The 17,813-nt window shown below is 48.0% G+C and overlaps 1 protein-coding gene and 1 long non-coding RNA gene across 3 annotated transcripts; one reads left to right on the forward strand and one right to left on the reverse strand.

Annotated features, from left to right (window-relative positions):
* Window positions 1-1,493: 1,493 nt before the first annotated feature.
* Window positions 1,494-10,448, reverse strand: LOC116948153 (uncharacterized). Of its 2 annotated transcripts, XR_012945821.1 has the most exons (7): window positions 10,370-10,448; window positions 7,220-7,465; window positions 6,079-6,167; window positions 4,576-4,660; window positions 3,154-3,222; window positions 2,300-2,402; window positions 1,494-1,606 (listed from the first exon to the last, which is right to left on the reverse strand). It is a non-coding gene; the product is annotated as an uncharacterized LOC116948153 (long non-coding RNA). The 2 variants fall into 2 exon arrangements; XR_004403760.2 differs by having other exon boundaries at window positions 6,079-7,465.
* TRAPPC4 (trafficking protein particle complex subunit 4) lies at window positions 9,492-15,377 on the forward strand. Its single transcript, XM_032964569.2, has 5 exons — window positions 9,492-9,715; window positions 11,384-11,558; window positions 12,757-12,860; window positions 13,809-13,935; window positions 14,830-15,377. Exons 1-5 carry the CDS (start codon window positions 9,541-9,543, stop codon window positions 14,906-14,908), a joined length of 660 nt encoding a protein of 219 aa, XP_032820460.1. The 5' UTR covers window positions 9,492-9,540; the 3' UTR covers window positions 14,909-15,377.
* Window positions 15,378-17,813: the final 2,436 nt, after the last annotated feature.

The following is a 17,813-nucleotide window of genomic DNA, read 5'->3' on the forward strand; positions in this document are numbered from 1 at the left end:
TGGTGTACAATCCACGAATATATTTCTATTTGCTGTACAGACCAAACAACAATAAGAGATGCATCAAGACTTTATATTTTGTCATTTTATTTACACATTTCTTCCAAAGTCAGAATATTTACAACAATAAAAATTAAAGATCTTGTCGCCGTCCACAGCCATCGCAGTCGTGGTGGCGCTAAATCCCCTAACACTGGGGGCACGTGGTCCAGCCGCTAGTGTGATGGTGGTGGGGCAGGTTGCGGTTGCTCTGGCAGTACCAGCGATGACGGTGCTTGTGCCACTCACCGCAGCAGGTTGGGCCCCCACACGATGGCCAGGTTCACGCTCGTCACGCCGGTGTTGTCTACATGCGACACCAGGCGCGACAGGTGCCTCATCAGGTACTCCAGGGTCCTGCAACATCAAGAAGCGCATGCCACATTGCCTATGTTAGCGCTTGTGCTGTGTCACGTTCATATGGATCATCCTGCATGTGCATGTGTGTGTGTGTTGGTTGATAGGGATTTGTTGCGTGTGTGTGAGTTAGTTGCTGGGACTTGCGTGTATCTGTGTGTGTCCATTGATGGGGAGCGGTAGTGTAGCGGTTAGCGCGCTGCGCTATGAACCTGGCGACCCAGGTTCGATTCCCGCTCACGGCCAACACCAGTGACGATTATCTGAACCGGTCCTGGGCCTCCCCTAGGTCGACTCAGCCTGAAATTAGTACCTGGTGCGGTGGGTAAAAACATTGCCACTGGGGAGACAAAGGCGGTCGGGCGTGGTGCTGGCCACCCACCACCTCGTGTACCGTTCCGGCCTTCATAGGTGCTCGCTAACAGCACTTGCCCCTATAGTCTGTTAAGGCTATACGGGGGATCTTTTCTTTGTCATTGATGGTGCACGTGTGCTAGTGCATAAAGGATGTAACTGGGCAGCTGGAGGCAATTGCCCTCCAACAACAACGAGGGGAGCGTCGTGCGGCTAGAATGCAGCAAATTGGCACAGTAGGGGGCACAGCTGGTGCATCTGCCAGCAATCTCAGTCAACCCATGGCACATGGGTCCCTCCCGTGACCTCCTGCCAGCAGCAAGCCTTCGACACTTCATGTAACGGCCTCAAAGTGCACCTGGCTAGCATTGTACAGGTGCCATGGTAATGTCACTGCCACTTCAATGGCCAATGGTGGCTGCTGTTGTTGTTGTACCTGTAGTTCGGTGACCTCCTGTATCAAGATGAGTTTGTCCTCCGTCAGGGCCGTCATCACCCCCTGCGCCGACGCACGAAACGCTCGCCACCCATGGGAAACGCGAACGGCAGCGTCGCAACGCAGCAGCGCGCTAGTCTGTGGTTAAACCTCAAACACTTGGGAGTCTGCCTCACTTGGAAATTATTTTTTTAAAAACTCGCAACGGTCTCCAAGGTTGTGATGTCAATTTGCGGGGAAAGGCAAGAGCCGCTGTGGAACAAATGGTGCAGTTGCCCACAATGCGCAACCGATGGTCGCGTGCTTACGGCGAATTTGTCGGGCAGCTCGCGAAAGTATCGCTTGAGGAGGGAGCTCTTGGAGTGAATGTCGTGCGCCTCCCCCATCAGGTCGGGCCCCGTCCCCGCGTTGAACTTCTCTCTGCGTGAGCGAGAGAGTGCGGGGTGGGGATGGCAGTAGGGGAGTGAGGGCTTAGTCTCGTTGTGGTGATGAGCCTTGGTCTACCCACTGCTGGACAAGGGCCTCCCCCTCACGATTCGATGAACTTTCACGGTTGGGAGGCAAGATTAGATTCTTGACATTGTGGCGCATGAACAAATTTCGTACAATGTATGAACCGATTACGTACAATAAACATGGACTGTTCACTTCCGAAGCATTCCGAAAAATCTCCTGTCGTTACATGGCATTGTGGGAATTACCCATAATACTCTGCAGCTGAAGAACGTCCACGTCTATCTCGGCGCGCGCCAGCAATGATGGCAGAGGCACTGACGCGAGATGAACCACCATTTGCAGCGTGCGTTTCGAATCACATGACAGAGGTTATTTGACCATACTTCAGCACACTGGTCAGCGCGGGTTGTAAACGACCAGTACTGGCGTAGGGAGGCCCTGGCCAAGCAGTTGATTGACAAAAGGGCCGTATAGGTATATAAGATGTTGGTGGTGGTGATAATAATGATGATGGTTATGATGGTGGTGATCGTGATTGTGTTGGTGGTGATGGTGCTGATGTTGGTGATGGTGGTAATGATGGTGGTAGTGGTGATGGTGGCATTGGTGAAGGTCATGAAGATGGTGGTGGTGGGAGGCAGTGCCGTGTGGCCTTACCGCAACTTGTTGACATTGCTGATGACCCCGGAGCAGCAGTAGATGTCATTGACGATGCCGTGCCTCTCAATGTGCTCAGCGCACAGCTTCACCACCTGTGGGACTGTACGAGAGACACGGCAGACCGATCAACTCAAGCTACGAATCACAAGGGAATAAACATTCATCGAGTAAAGTAGATTTTTATACCCCCCTTTCCCCCTTATCCCTGGCCGTTCCTTGGCATGCTGGTTATTCCTCACCACCCCCCCCCCCCGTTTCCCCTCCCTATTTAAATTTTCATCTTTCCCCTAACGCGAGGTCCCCACTTGGCTGGGGCAGCACCAGGGTCCTCGTCTTCCCCTTCCATTTCGCGCTGTTTCCCTCGCGCCGGAACGGCTTACTGCGGATTTTCTGGACCCCGTCGCCAGAAATGTGTTGGGGTGTTGTATCGGGCTTGCGTTTTGTTGCAATACAAAACATTTTATTTTTAGTTGATTCTTATACAATCGTTTAAACATTCGTCTCCCCTCCCCCGCCTCCCGCAAACCAGTGTGCCACCCGGTCCACCGAATTATACAAATGTATTATTAAATTTCGATTTAAAGCTCTGTCGTCCCCTGAAGAAGGCTACTTGTGTTGTGGCCGAAACGTCGTGAGAATTTTATTGTTTTATTTTATTATTTTATTCTCATTCTACGTGACTTTACCGAAAGAACCAAAGAAGAAGAAATGTATTATTATTGTTATCTTTATATCCGGCCACGGTGGCACGCGCATTCATTTGTTCCGGTGAAGGAGGCAGGGTTGGTGGACGACAGCATCTGGTGGATTGTGCGAGAGCTGTACGGCTGCGGTGTATCGGCGGAACTCACCATCGTGTGCCGTGTTGCCCAGGTGCTGAGCCAGGTCGCAGCCAAACACCTCGCCCTGATCCTTGGTGACTGTGGAAGGAGGAGGGAGGAGGAGAGAGTTATAGTTAAAAGTATTTAAAATCGCATCGTCTGGACAATAAGTACAACTGTCCACTGAAGCCAGACGAGAATGAGGCATCTGGTTAACTCAGGTCAGGGCGCTCAGCTGGCACCACTGAGATGCTGGGTTTGAATCTTGAGGCTGACACCTGTGACTGCGATTAAACCGGTTTATCAGGTGTAGTGAGTGGGGTCTCAGATGACCGCTTAAAAAAAACATGTTACATTATATTTCGTCCTGTACTTAATTTGGCCAAAATTCCAGCTTGCGTCATTTTAGATATCAGTTTTACCACTTGCAGTGAGCATTATTGTCTGAGAGCAAAGCGAGTGGGAAAATATAGTTTTCTTAAATGTAATGAAAGCTGTCTCTGGTGTGGACCAATCAGTTTCAAAGACAATGCACATAAGTGTCAGAGCATGTTTTTTTTGTTTGCATGTTCATCACAAGTATGCGTGGTTAATGCAGTCCATGATTCCTTGCAAAAGGTTTCAGTTTGGTGTTTTAATATCTTAACACAAACTGTTTCATTGCCAGAAAGGGGAAAACCTATTCTTATATTTTGATACTGGCAAAAGGAGGTCCCGTGATGTTCATCATCGTGATAGCCACGGCACTGGCACTGTCGCGGATCAGAACTAGTGTTGGTCACCTCAGCGCAGCACTGAGCATTCATGACACGTTACATTGATTCCGACATGATACAATGTTTAACACGGTGTGGTACAGTGCCCATAGTGTGCAGCAATGTCTTTGACACGGCACAATGTGGAATGGTACAATGTCCGTGAGCGGTGCAATGTGTGGGGGCTATGTTGTGCCGTCATCCATTTGGCGACGTGCCAGGAAACCGCGTTTTCCCTCCCACCACATTGACACTTCTTTGCGCAGCATGTCCGTGATGCACAAGATCTCCCCAAACTGAGACAGACGCGGGGGCGGAGGCGGGCAGGGGTCAAAGGAGGAAATGTTGTGGTCACGGGAGTCACAGGGGAAGTTACGGGTTGATGAGACATCATGGACCTGAGTGAGCATAAGTCAACATGGGTAACACAAAGACATCCATCCCAGCTGAGGGGGCAGCCACAAGCTGACGTGCAGTTCTACACGCTCGCACACACTATACAAAACTATTTTTTATTTTACCAGGTCAGGCCCACTGAGCTATGTAGCTCTTTTTGAGAAGTGACCTGGCCACAAATGATAGCTCAAACTGGTGAAAACCGTGAGTGACTGGCAGGTGCACTAAAGATACAACAAACGTGAAGAGGACTGAGCTTGAGTTGAACGCGATGCCATCCTGGCCAGTGGGAGCAACTTACCTGGATCCTTTTAACGTCTCCATTGTGCTGGTGGAAGTCAGCTCAGTCACCCAGCCCGAGGAAATATTCCTCAGTGATGAAAGGCCTGGGAAGGGAACACAGTAACAGAACGCACATGGCTATCATTAATACACCAATTAGCATGGTTGGCTACGTACGGTGCGAAATCGGTTTAACATAATACAATGCTGCCATCAAACGATATTACAGCGTGTTATAACAATGGAGAAAAAAATGTTGGTTGTGATCAATGAAAATAAATTGTCATTATAAACAAAATCAGAACCATCCTGTTCATTGCTGAGAAAAGTGTGCTTGGCCCAGACACATCAATGGAAGTGATGATGGCCAGTGGATGAGACTGATGATGTGAAAATGAAGCCAACGGGAAAATGAAATACCACGCTCGAGAGGACGGCCATGGAGGATGTGGAGCAATAAGATCAGTTCACATTGAGATGGATTATGGGATCGAAGAACCAAAAGGAATATCGATGGCAGGAATAGACCTTCATCTGGCAGTGGATATAACGTGACAGATGATTATGATGGCAAGGTATAAAAATTCAAACTAAATGGCAGCAATTTATCAAAATAGGTTTTTTTTGCATATTCTTTGGTTCTTTCGGTAAAGTCACGTAGATAGATACATGTCTCGGACCGTGTTCGTGAGCATAAGGCAGATTTGAAGCACGGTAGGACCAATACTTCTTCCGTGGCTGATCATTATTTGAATGCGGCTGGCTCACACGACATTTATTTCTCTAAGATGATGGTACTTTGCAAGCCTACCGGCTATCAACAAAGATTCGTTCATGAAGCCATCCATATATACAGACACAGACACGATTTCAACCGAGAGGATGGTTATAGACTCAGCAATCATTGGAAAGATGTCATCAATCACTTTGGGTCATGACTTGACTTGTGTTTTCTTGTCAATCAACCTCCACCGTCAGCAGTGTGGTGTGTGGAGCGGGGTGCAGAGATTTCCTGGCGGCCCTTGCTGCATTGGCATTGCTGCTGCATTGGCATTGCTGTTGCATTGGCAATGTTGGTGCTGCTGCATTGGCATTGCTGCTGCATTGGCAATGTTGGTGCTACTGCATTGGCATTGCTGCTGCATTGGCAATGTTGGTGCTGCTGCATTGGCATTGCTGGTGCTGCTGATACACTTGGGCTACGCCCATCTCCAAACCTTTATAAACAGTGTGCCTTTGGAGGCTAACCCCTTTTCATGACTACCGCTTGTGCTGCGATCGAAACGTCGTGATATTTTATACACTTCATCTTTATTTTTATCATTATTTTTTTTATCTACGTGACTTAACCGAAAGAACCAAAGTATTTGAATTCCTGCAGTCACGAAAGTTTAAAGTTAGGTTTTTTTGCACTCAGTATTTGTATGCATTCAAATCATGATATATGGCTGTGAGCTGAAATCTCGACTTCGTTAGTGACACGCTGAAAGTGAATGTTTCCACCAGGGTATAGAGAACTCACTTCAGAGGTTTCACTGCCTTGCTGGCCCCGTTGCCACAGGGCTTCGCGATCTCCGTTACCACTTCCTTAACTCCATTTTCGCCTTTTTCCTGTAAACAAAAGTCAACAATTTTTTTACGCACAGCCCCTTCTCATCCACTGCTGGATGAAGGCCTCCTCCACGCCATGTCAGTAATAATGGGGACTGCATGACGATACAATACTACCACACTGTTTAGTGAGGGTTGAAGGATGGAGGAAAGGACTGGTTAGCACGGTTGGCTAAGTACGGTGCAAAAGAAGTTCAGCATACACATCACTCGAGACCGATGTTAGCCGTGACAAGGGATTGAACTCGGGGTCGCCGAATTGATAGCACGGTGAGCAAACCACTGCGTCACTGCTCCCCCAAATACATATTTAACACAAAAAACTATGAACAAACATAAATACTGTAAATGAATCAAATGCACGCAAAATAAAACTTCACAGCTACATAGTTCACATTAATACATTGAAACGGTTCATTGCTGAAACACGTCCCCTTCACCACCCAAAAACGAAACACATTTTTATTTTATTTTACCAGGTAAGGCCCACTGAGCTATGTAGCTCTTGTTCAGAAGTGACCTGGCCACAAATGATAGCTCAACCAAGTTGCTTATCATGTGGAAATGTATAGCAGCCAACACAAGCATCTACAACAATAAGGCATCTGTTCCCGTCTTCAAAAGTATTTTTTTAACTGGAGTAATTGGTGTTAACACGAATAAAAGTTACTTGTAAAACTAAAAGGATAGCTCCACGAAGTCGCTTATCATGTGTAAATGTATAGCTGCCAAATACTCTAAAAAGCGTGTTTCTTAATGCTTGCTTCTAAACACGCGTCACCGGTGACGTAACAAACCTCGTAGGCCTGATGGTCCCAACCACGTGACCTAAGCGCCCCTCTTAACTCAACGACCAAGCGCTCTACTCACCCCGTGCCCGCATCGCATTACTGTATCAGAAGCAGAATATTTACGTTCATAATCCCACCAAGGCATCTACAACAAGTCAACTGTTCCCGTCTTCAAAATTAACTCTTATTTAACTGAACGAATGGCCGTTAGCATGAATAAAAGTTACGTGTAAAACAAAAAGGCCAGATGCAAATTAATACCTCCTTCCAACCACACGTGTATCCTACTCGTCGACCGGGATTACAATGTACCACGCGCGTCCTTCTTCGATGCCGTGGAAACATAAAGAGTGAACACCGAGCGAGTTCAAATCCAGGTCATAGAGGTCGGGCCGTTACGGGGATTGGCCCATCGCCTCTCCCAAACAAAATTGTGGAAAACTTCGTCGACCAACGGCGAAGTGGCTCGCTCGTGTTTAGGGGCCGTCCATAAATGACGTCACGCACCTGGGGGGGGGGGGGTCAGACAATTGTGATGATGTGTGACGAGGTGGGAGGGGGGGTTTGAGAAATGTGACGTCACATCAAAATGCGCAACTTTTAAATAAACAGACAACACGTTCTACTTAATTAAATATACTTTTTAATAAATGTTTTCCCCTACAACATCAAAGTGTAGCGCCACATTAACTACGCACTACAATGACAATAGTTTAAAGCGATTTGAAGCATGTTTTATTTTCAAAATGAAAATATGGTTTTGGGGGGGGGCAGAGCTTTGTGACGTCATATTTGAGGGTGGGTCTGACTTTTTGTGACGCCGTGTGACGAGGCGGGGGGGAGGCAAAAATCGTCCAAAATCGCGTGACGTCATTTATGGACGGCCCCTTTATGCACCGAGATGAAGAGACAAGAGAGAGAGAGCTGCCTCCCCATCCACCTTCGCGACGTGGCGAGCCAATCAGCGCCGGCCTCATGTCGCGAGACGCAAGCGCCACTCCATGGTTCAAGTTGGAAAAACGAGACAGCCGAGACAACAACAAAAACTTCCCGGGAATGATTGTTAAATATCAGGGTGTTAGGGGCCGTACATAAATGACGTCACGCGATTTGGGCCGATTTTTGACCCTCCCCCCCTCGTCAAACGGCGTCACAAAAAGTCAGACCCCCCTCAAATATGACGTCACAAAGCTCTGCCCCCCCCCCAAAAATAACTTTAAACTATTGTCATTGTAGTGCGTATTTAATGTGGCGCTGCACTCTGATGCTATAGGAGAAACCTTTATTAAAAAGGAGGCGTTGAAAAGCTGAAATTTAGCATAAAATTCACTTGAAAAATTTTCAGCGTCTAACTAAAACTGCAGATGTTCAGAATACTATATTGAAATTCTCTTATAATTATAAAATATGAAAAGTAATTGAAACTATACAAAAAAACACTTGAAACTTTGTAGTAGAACGAAGCAAAATTAAGAGAGTACAATTATAACAATCACACATTCATTCCACAGAATGAAAAGCCCTGGTAGAGAATCATTAGAATCAAAATGTTTTGTCATCCCCGGCCCGAGGCGTTTCGTGTTGCCAGGGCGTGAAAGGCGGCAAATGATCGACAGACTTCACCCTGCGCACGAGGGCAACGCGTCCACTTGCGAGGAGATGGAGCGGTAAAATCAGCTCGTTTGCAGCAGCAGCAGGAGATTGATTTTGTTGACATGCATTGCAGCGTCGCGAGAGATCACAATATTTATTTAGACTGGGGGAAATCCGATGAGCTATAAAGCTCTTCCCCCCCCCACCCCACCCCACCCCCCCCAGAGTAGGGGCACCGGGTCAGAACGTAACAACACGAATATAAAAAAAACACACAACAGAGTGCGAAGTATGGGAACGGTAAACAAAATCACTTACAAAAATAAACACAAATAAAAAACAAAGTTTTTATTTTAAATATTTTAACAGGTCAAGCCCACTTGAGCTGTTGGCTTCTATTTCAGAAGCGACATGGCCACAAACGACAGCTCAACTAAGTGGTTCATCGCGTGGAGATTTTTAGCAGCCAAATCATGTCAATAACGACTTGGTGGGGGTGCCACCATCCAGCAGTAGATCGATCATGACAGCCGCGACAACGACAGCTGCTGCCGTTATTGATGATGATCGTAAAGATGAATGATGTACTGTGCTAATAGATTAACGACGGGTACGGGTGTTCGATATTCATTTGGGGCAAATTAATTGCCCTTTCAACAAATGTTCAGAAAGGAGAAAAAAAAGCATACGAGGTTTAGACACGCGGGACATTGAGTACAATTTATATAAAGTAAAAGTGATCAACAACGAGACGACAGATCGTACAAACGGGACACTGGAAACGAGACAAAATCCATAGATTTGTTTTAATTGAAAGGAATCGTTTTGTGAAGTCGAAATAATTGAATGGGGGTCGTGGGGGGTGGTCGTAGGGGGAGGGGGTCGGTGACGTCACTAATACAATCCCCCTACCAAGATGGCGGCACACGGGGATTGGGACCCCAAAGGCGCCATCGTCGTGACGTCCCCCCCCCTCACCCCTCACCAAGATGGCGATCTTCAGCGTCTACATTGTCAACAAGGCGGGGGGCCTCATCTTCCAGTACGACAACTACGCCCCGAAGACCGAGGTGGAGAAAACCTTCAGCTACCCCCTCGATCTGGTGCTGAAGGTGCACGACGAGAAGATAGTCGTCGCCTTCGGCCAGAGGGACGGCATTAGAGGTGAGGCCCCGGTGAGGCCCCGGTTAGGCCCCGGGTAGGCCCGTCCCTCCGTGTTCGCCTGCGAGGCGGTACCGGGTCTAAGGCCTCTCGGGCGGCTTGAGGATCCAGCCGAGGCCGTGGTCTAACTACGGCTTCCCTGGTGTCAATTGTAAGCATAACGCTTCTGACACTACTTTGACGCGTGGCTTTTACATTATCACTCTACACGGGTTTGCTTCAATTGATATTTGTGTCGATAAAAAAAGGCCCGTGGCTAAAACCTCAATTTGCAGTCGTAATGTTGATGGCTTAAACTGCCGGTTGTGGTAGACTCTGTGTAACTTGCCGTCATCGCCACCATCATCACCATCTGTGGTATATAAAATCTATGTACTGCTTTGTGGATAGCCAACGCACGGACGTTGTGCGTGTGTGTGGTCGCAATGTGGACAGAGAGTGTCACGTACACAACGATCCCCCGTGTATGCCTTAACAGACCTTGGGGGCAAGTGCTGTTAGCGAGCACCTAAGTCGCGTACACACAGAGAGAGAAGCACGCAGGGGAAGATAAGACGACCACAGAGAGACGCACACATGAAGAGAGACAACAACAACCGCAATTCGTCGCTAAGTGGCGGTGATGTCACCACGACGCTTGTGCCAGGCTAGGTGCACCTTGAGGTCACGTGAAGTGTCGAACGCCCGCTGGCAGGAGGTCACGGGGCAGACCCAGCAAGTGCCACGGGTCGACTGGCTGAGATGACCGAGACGACTGGCAGATGGACCATTTGTGCCCCCTGCTGTGCCAACCTGCTGTGCTTTAGCCACCCGGCGTTCCGCTCGTTGTTGTGAGCGTCGCTCCTCCGCCCTCCGTTGTTGTTGGAGGGCGACTGCCTCCAACTGCCCAGTAGCAGCGTCCTTCACGAGCCTCCTCCACAGAGGCCGATCTTGACCCACCCTGGGAGACAGACATTGCGTACAGACACGAAGGAGAACACGGAGACACGGAGAGAACCCGGCCACAGCCAGCATCTGTGGCAAGCGAGGTGTCATTTTGGCCAAACCAGCCCGGAACTTTGTTACGAGAATTCGATATTTAGAAGTTATCGAGCCATGGGTTTCGAAAAAAAAAACATTGACAATAGTCAAAATATTTATATATAGGGTGAGTCCATGCGTCCAATTTTATAGTCTGTTAATCTGATTATAGTGAGTAATATAGGAGTATGCAAATGCATTCCTTGTACTCTCGTGGTAGTGCCTTACGCCTACAATAACTCTTATAAACAGCTCAAACAGCGTCTGTAAAATAGTTAAATGAAGCCTTGTTGGTGAGTCTTAGCTAAACTGATTCCGCCCCCCCCCCCCCCCAGCCACTTCATCAACTCGCACCGACCAGCGTAGTGAAGTATGTTCAAACAACCCCCACGACCCTTGCGGAGTGAGGACGCCCTCATCCAACATTCGATTTTGATAGAAGGGCTCCCACATGTTGATACAGTTATGTCCACTAAAAAAGAATGCTCACAAGCAAATTTCATCTAAGGCTATGGGTCTTTTAAAAAAAAAACGTAGGTTTAATTTGTTGCGTCAGGGCCTATGCCAATAATTGCCGTCCGCTCTAAATTGATAATCTCTCTACGCCCGCCGCCGTGTTGTCTCTCGCTGCGCCACTCTCTCCCGCAACAGTGGGGCACGCGGTTCTGGCCGTGAATGGCCTCGACGCGGTGGGACGCACGCTGCCGGATGGCCGAGATGTCCTTGCGGTGATCAACAACCCTGACAGTTACCCCTTGAACCTGCGCTTCGGTCGCCCGCGCCTCTCCTCCAATGAGAAGCTCATGCTCGCCTCCATGTTCCACTCGTAAGTAACCCCCCAGGTCGTGCTGTGCGACTTGAGCGACCAGACGAAGCCGAGATCGGCATCAAGGTCGTACATATTGAACGGTCTCTCCGCGCCTCCGATTAGCACTGTTGCCTACGTACGGTGCGAAGGAAGTTCTGCATACATACATGAAGGAAGTCTGCATCGCATAACATAGTCACTGATATCACTCAGCAATATATACTTACACTTGCTTATTTTACCAGGTAAGGCCCACTGAGCTGTATAGCTCTTTTTCAGAAACGACCTGGCCACAAATGGTAGCCCAACGAGAAGTGGCTTATGGCGTGGAAAATTGTAGCCGCCAAATACTCTAAACGTATTTTTCTAAATGTGGAGGGAAAAACTGGAGGACCCGGAGAAACATCCAAGCGACCACGGGAAGAGATAAAATATACAGGTGCCAGTGTCACGATCGAACCCACAACCTCCTGTACACCAGGTGAGGTAGCTAACATCTCGCCACTAGTGGGAGTGTCCCACGTACCGACCGCCGGGTTAGGGACAGTTGACCAAGCCGGCAAACTCAGTGAGGCGCAGCGATCCACCTTGGTGATGAGAGGCCTCATCAGCAAAGGAGACATTTATGGAACCGATATGTGACATATAATGGTGATGACCCCTCTCATCCGAGACCCTAATATCTGTATACTCCTATTATTCGTGGCCCAAATAGTGTCAGAAAATAACATGTTTGTGCTTGTCTATGAAAAGGTCACACAGAAGTGGTCACCCGGGAATGTTTAACGAATCCAGATAAGAGGAGTCACCTGGAAGTGAATGAAAACTCGTCCTATTCATGTTTATCGATGGATAAGTGACCCGAAAGTGATTGCCGAGAAGCACTAAATTCATCCGTTTTGTACAGCGCCATTTTAAATCCACTGCTGGATGATGGCAGGACCTTCCTGAATAAATGTAGCAGGACCTTCCAGAAAAAGAGTCTCGGGACCCCGTGAAGTTTTGCTGGATTAAGATTGTAAACATTGCATGCGTACGACCTTTTGTCAATCCACATTGGTCAGTGTGTGCTGATGAAGGCGGGCAACATAGACGTTCTGATATCGTACAGTTCAATGAATTTTGCTGCACTGCCCTAATGCTGACAATTTAGGGCGCATTATTGTTATTACACCGTTTAACAATGTACACGCCTTGGCTTGTCTGTGTTATGCAGACTATATGCTATTGGGTCTCAGCTGTCTCCTGAGCTCAAGAGCACTGGCATAGAAGTCCTGGAGACCGACACATTCAAGCTGCACTGCTACCAAACTCTTACGGGTGAGTACTCGCATGCTTTACATAGTTAATAGTGGTGGGAAACCCGATGAAGTTCAATGGTTGTAAATTACTAGGGCTTGTGGATACCTATAGCGCACTGCACTACAAACCCAGATACCTGGGTTCGATTCCCAGCCATGGCTAACATCTAGCGAGTTGTCCTGGGCCTCCCCTAGGTCGACTCACCCTTAATTGAGTATCTGGAGCGGTGTTTAAACATCAGCATAGGGGAGACGTATGCGGCTGGGCGTGGCGCTAGTAAGACCACCCCCACTGGTGCCATCGCAGCCTTATTAGGTGCTCGTTAACCGCAGTTGCCTCAACAGCAAGAGGCTTTTTGATGCGCTTTCTGATTTGAAGGGCGTGCTTTTTGGCATGATGTCTCGCGTTTGGCTCCAATATGCTGGTAGCTTCAGGAAACGAATTAAATTCCATTCAATTGAATTATTTTGACTTGAGACATCATACTGAGACATTGTGCTGAACCACAGGGAGGGGTACAACCGGAAATCTCATCGGAGAGCCATAGAGCACAACTGCGAAAACCTACATGTAAGCCTATGAGGCTACACCAAGTATCATGGTCTTTGTGTGTGTGCGTGTGTACTGTGTTGTGTACTTTGTTGTGTACTGTGTGCAGGAGTGGTAGTGTAGCAGTTAGAGCGCGCTGCGCTACGAACCTGGTGACCCGAGATCGATTCCCACTCACGGCCAACACCAATGACGATTATCTGAACCGTTCCTGGGCCTCCCCTAGGTCGACTCAGCCTCAAATGAGTACCTCGTGGGGTCTGTTAACATCGCCGACGGGGAGACAAAGCCGGTCGGGCGTGGTGTTGGCCACCCACCCCCTTCGTGTGCCGTGCCGGCCTTCACAGGTTCTTGCTAACAGCACTTGTCCCAAAAGTCTGTTAAGGCTACACGGGGGATCTTTGTCCTTGTGTGCAGGAACCAAGTTCATGGTGCTCTGTGAACCCCGGCAAGCAGGGATGGACGCTTTGCTGAGGAAAGTGTACGAGTTGTATGCGGACTACGCCCTCAAGAACCCCTTCTACTCCCTAGAGATGCCTATACGGTGAGAGCCGTTGCATTCTGGGGCACACGGTGGTATCTCCTTCACAGGCTACTCCTTGCCAGTGAGCGTCATTGCGGGCGAAACCTGGCCGAATATCCAAGACATCGGAGCAAGTAATGTTGGGGAAATGTAACATGTTTCAGGGGTGGAGTATTTGGCGCAGTGATTGGTGATTTGTGCACTGCTCTGAAACCGGTGACCTGAGTTAGATTGCCGGCCACGGCTAACATCAGTGGTGATATCTGAATCCGTCCTGGCTTCTACCCCCCCCCCCCCTTTCGCCAGCCCACACTAACTGGTATTCATTCTGTCGTAGGCTCACAGATTCACTCGCTTGTCGATTATGCTGGGGTTTAAATAAATTTCCCGTCCTTAGCCACCCATGGTTACCAATCTCCGTTCAGTTACAAATAAAGCCGTCATACATTGCACTAGAACACCCACAGTGCTGTTAAATAATCTCGTCAAATCTCAGAAGCTAAGCAGGATTTTAAGCCTGCACAATGCCCCGGATGGGTGACCACCACGCACATCCAGGTTGTTATCGGCTGCACCTGGCCATCTGCCCTTTTGATGATGGTTAAAAGCAAAGTGTTGCTGGCCAAGGCGACATCGTCATTACGTGACATTGCGAGATGACGTAATTGAGCGTGGTGCATTTTGCGAAACCATACGCCACGTGCCGCGTGACAACAGTTGTTTGGCCACGTAATCTTACGTCATTCATTAATCACGCTTGTGAAGCCAATCGCACGTTGAAAAATTGTTACAGAATCCATGCGTACGTGTGATTTTTATTTTCTCGTATTTAATGGACATGCAAAGGGAGCCCCGTTGCAAGTTACTCATTCTTCATGATGATCTCACCTTCGCCCCGATAATCTTCCCCTGCAGGTGCGAGCTCTTCGACCAGAACTTGAAGGCCGCCTTGGAAGCCGCTGAGAAAGTGGGCACGGCAGGGCCGGGCATATGACTTTGAGCCGCACGCGACGACATCACAACTCCCCTGACCCTGTTCTCTCCCTATGGAGTCTCGCCACGCCCCGGGTTGCCGGAATTTCATTTTTCGTGCTAGGATTTCCATGTAAATTTACACGACGTGACATCGCAATATTAGTTTTCCTTCTAAGTTTATAATTGTACTTTGCGTTTCTATACTTTCAGTACGAATAAAGGTAAAAAAAGTAATTCGACTGCAGTTTGCTGTCTGTAATACATCTTCTAATCATAGCAAATTTACAATCTGTACGATGTGTCTGTTGTAGTATCACCATATTGCGGCTATCCTACACCGACGCCCCAACCCCTTGTACTGATCTCACGGGCTAACTTTGGGCAATGTAATTATTATTATATACATGTATAAATGTTTGCCAGTTAACAAACACGTTTTTATTTATGTCTTTTTGTTGGTCCCTTGAATAAATTACTTCTGTTTCAGATGTTTCTTTTTATATGTCCATCCTTTATTTGCTTCTCGAGCACTTTCCCTCTACGTACTATTTAGACGCGGGGGAATGTGTACAGAACGTGGCTAATCTGTCCAGGTGGCTTAGTGACAGAGCAAGCTATCGGAAGGTTGCAAGCTCAAAAGCTGATTGGGAGGTTAACCCGACCCATCATCCCCTCTGGTGGTTTAGAAATATGAGCACCACTCTTGTGGGGCAGTTGCTCTACTATGCTAGACCTTCCCCCACCATAGGAATGTGGGATTTCCATCACTGGCTCGGCTGTAAACAGGAGATGAGCGCTGCCTCAACACTCACCTGGGCAGGCAAACCCCTTTGACTTGACACTTTGACTAAACTTTGATTCCGTCTCCCTTTGCACACACGTATCCTTATTGCGAGAACTCGGAGACCAATCTACCAATTTCAATGAATTAGTCATTTGAAAGCTTGAGATGTATTGCATGCCGACAGGTGAAAAGTTGTAAACAAAAATAAAGACCCATGACCCGATAATTCAGCTTGGTGGCCCCTAGCACTGCTCATCTGTTCTACGACTTACGACTGGATCATCATTTCAAAATCATTTGATGGATAGCCGTGTGTGGAGAGAGCAGCTGGCATTGAATCTCAACAGACTTCGCACTGTCTTGTATACACTGGTGAGGTTGATGACAGCTGAGTGGTGAGTCAGGTGAGTAGTGAATGTCAGGTAGGTGGTGAATGTCAAGGTGTCGTGTCATGTTCCATCTGAAGGATGTGCTACCCCTCGTGTGTATGAAAATTAATATCATCTATTGGCAAATCACATCACTCTAGTAACATTGTATTTATAAAATACTAGCTTTACTACCCGGCTTCGCCCTGGATTCACCACGCCCGGCTGCCTTTGTCCCCCCAGTGGCGATGTTCACACACCACACCAGTTACTCGTTTGAGGCTGAGTCGACCTAGGGGAGGCCCAGGAGCGGTTAAAATAATCGTCACCGGTGGTGGCCGTGAGCGGGAATCGAACTCGGGTCGCCGGGTTCGTAGCGCAGCACGCTCAACACTACACTACAATGCGTTACGCTTCCACATGCGTGGGTCACATGACAGATTTGACGTCACAGCTCACTTGCCGTGAAAAAAATAAATGCATTATTGAGCTCCCCCCCCCCCCCAAAAAAAACAAGTTTTTATAATTTTTGCATGGTGTACAGTGTGGAAAGTACCCACATGGCAAATTTCAAGTTTGTTGCATGTCGGGAAGTACGCTAAACATTTTGAACAGACATTCACAACTTTGCATTTTATATATATGGAGATGTATATTTATATCTCACCAGACGTCTCCTTTACATGCCTGTCTCCACGTAACAAAATTATTTTTTACATAACCCATGGTGCCCACGGAATTCTGGGAGTGAATAATCTCAGCAGCATTCAGTACCAGTGTCGATACAAGTACCAATTTATTTTTGGACTTGTGACCAAAGTATGATCTATGGCCTTTTATTGATCGAAAATATACATACTGCCCTTTGTCAATCCACTGCTGGACGAAGGCCTCCCCATGTTTTTACATACTCATTGGTTATTTCGGTAAAGTCACGTAGGTATACGTCTTGTTGGTCATGTTTGTTTTCTTTCCATAACTCAGTGCTCGTTGGTGAAGGTGGGGGCCGCCTGAGGACTGGTTGAGCCGGTCACTGCCAACTAGCATTGGCCGGGAATCGAATTCCGGTAGGCAGGTTCATAGCGCAGTGTACCTGCTCCTGCGACCGGGCACTTTTGACCTGCCCCTACTGGACATCTGTGAAAAAGAGTTTTATAGCTCATCGGATTCCTCCAGTATATTCTGATTCGGACTTCCATGATCTCAACCTACGTAAATAAAAAACTGCCCTGAAAAATATTCACCACGTGAACTGCAATGAGCCTATGGCACTGCCTGGCAGCTAAAGCAACGGTTGCTTGTGAAAAGCGACTGGGTGGTGGAGGGCAATGCAATGCAGGTCGCTTGTTTTCCTCTGCCGTCCCCACAGTCGGGAACTCCCCCCAGCCATAGACCCCGCCATAAACGCGCCTACTGCCACTGTTCCAGTCTAGGCTGAAGACCTTTTTAAAAATATTTTCTGCTTATGATTGACTATGATGAGACCACGGGGCTCGGATAGCGGCTTTGCCAGGGAGGGTGCATCGTGGACAGCAGGGTCAGGACAAGAAAATTGGGCCCTTTTTGAGTGCCGGTTTGCATCTCAAAAGCATTAAGACAATCTTCTGATCAATTTGTCCAGTCTCTTTTAGAGTTAAGTCCCAAATGGCAACAACATTATGCGTTTGACTTGTATTGGATCACCTTCACGGGAGTTTTCGTGCCCCTGTTACGGATGGACCGGTGGTAAAACAGACGGGCAAAGTTAATGCACACACGCGCTTTTACCGGAG

This window comes from Petromyzon marinus, chromosome 32 (assembly GCF_048934315.1).
Source record: "Petromyzon marinus isolate PM22_M1 ecotype Great Lakes invasive population chromosome 32, UKy_Petmar_22M1.pri1.0, whole genome shotgun sequence".
Taxonomy (NCBI): Eukaryota; Metazoa; Chordata; class Hyperoartia; order Petromyzontiformes; family Petromyzontidae; genus Petromyzon; species Petromyzon marinus.

Coding starts and splice junctions, on each gene's coding strand:
- TRAPPC4 (XM_032964569.2), top strand. CDS start 9,541: ATGGCGATCTTCAGCGTCTACATTGTCAACAAGGCGGGGGGCCTCATC. Junction 11,559..12,756: donor CTCGCCTCCATGTTCCACTC/GTAAGTAACCCC, acceptor TGTGTTATGCAG/ACTATATGCTATTGGGTCTC. Junction 12,861..13,808: donor CTGCTACCAAACTCTTACGG/GTGAGTACTCGC, acceptor CCTTGTGTGCAG/GAACCAAGTTCATGGTGCTC.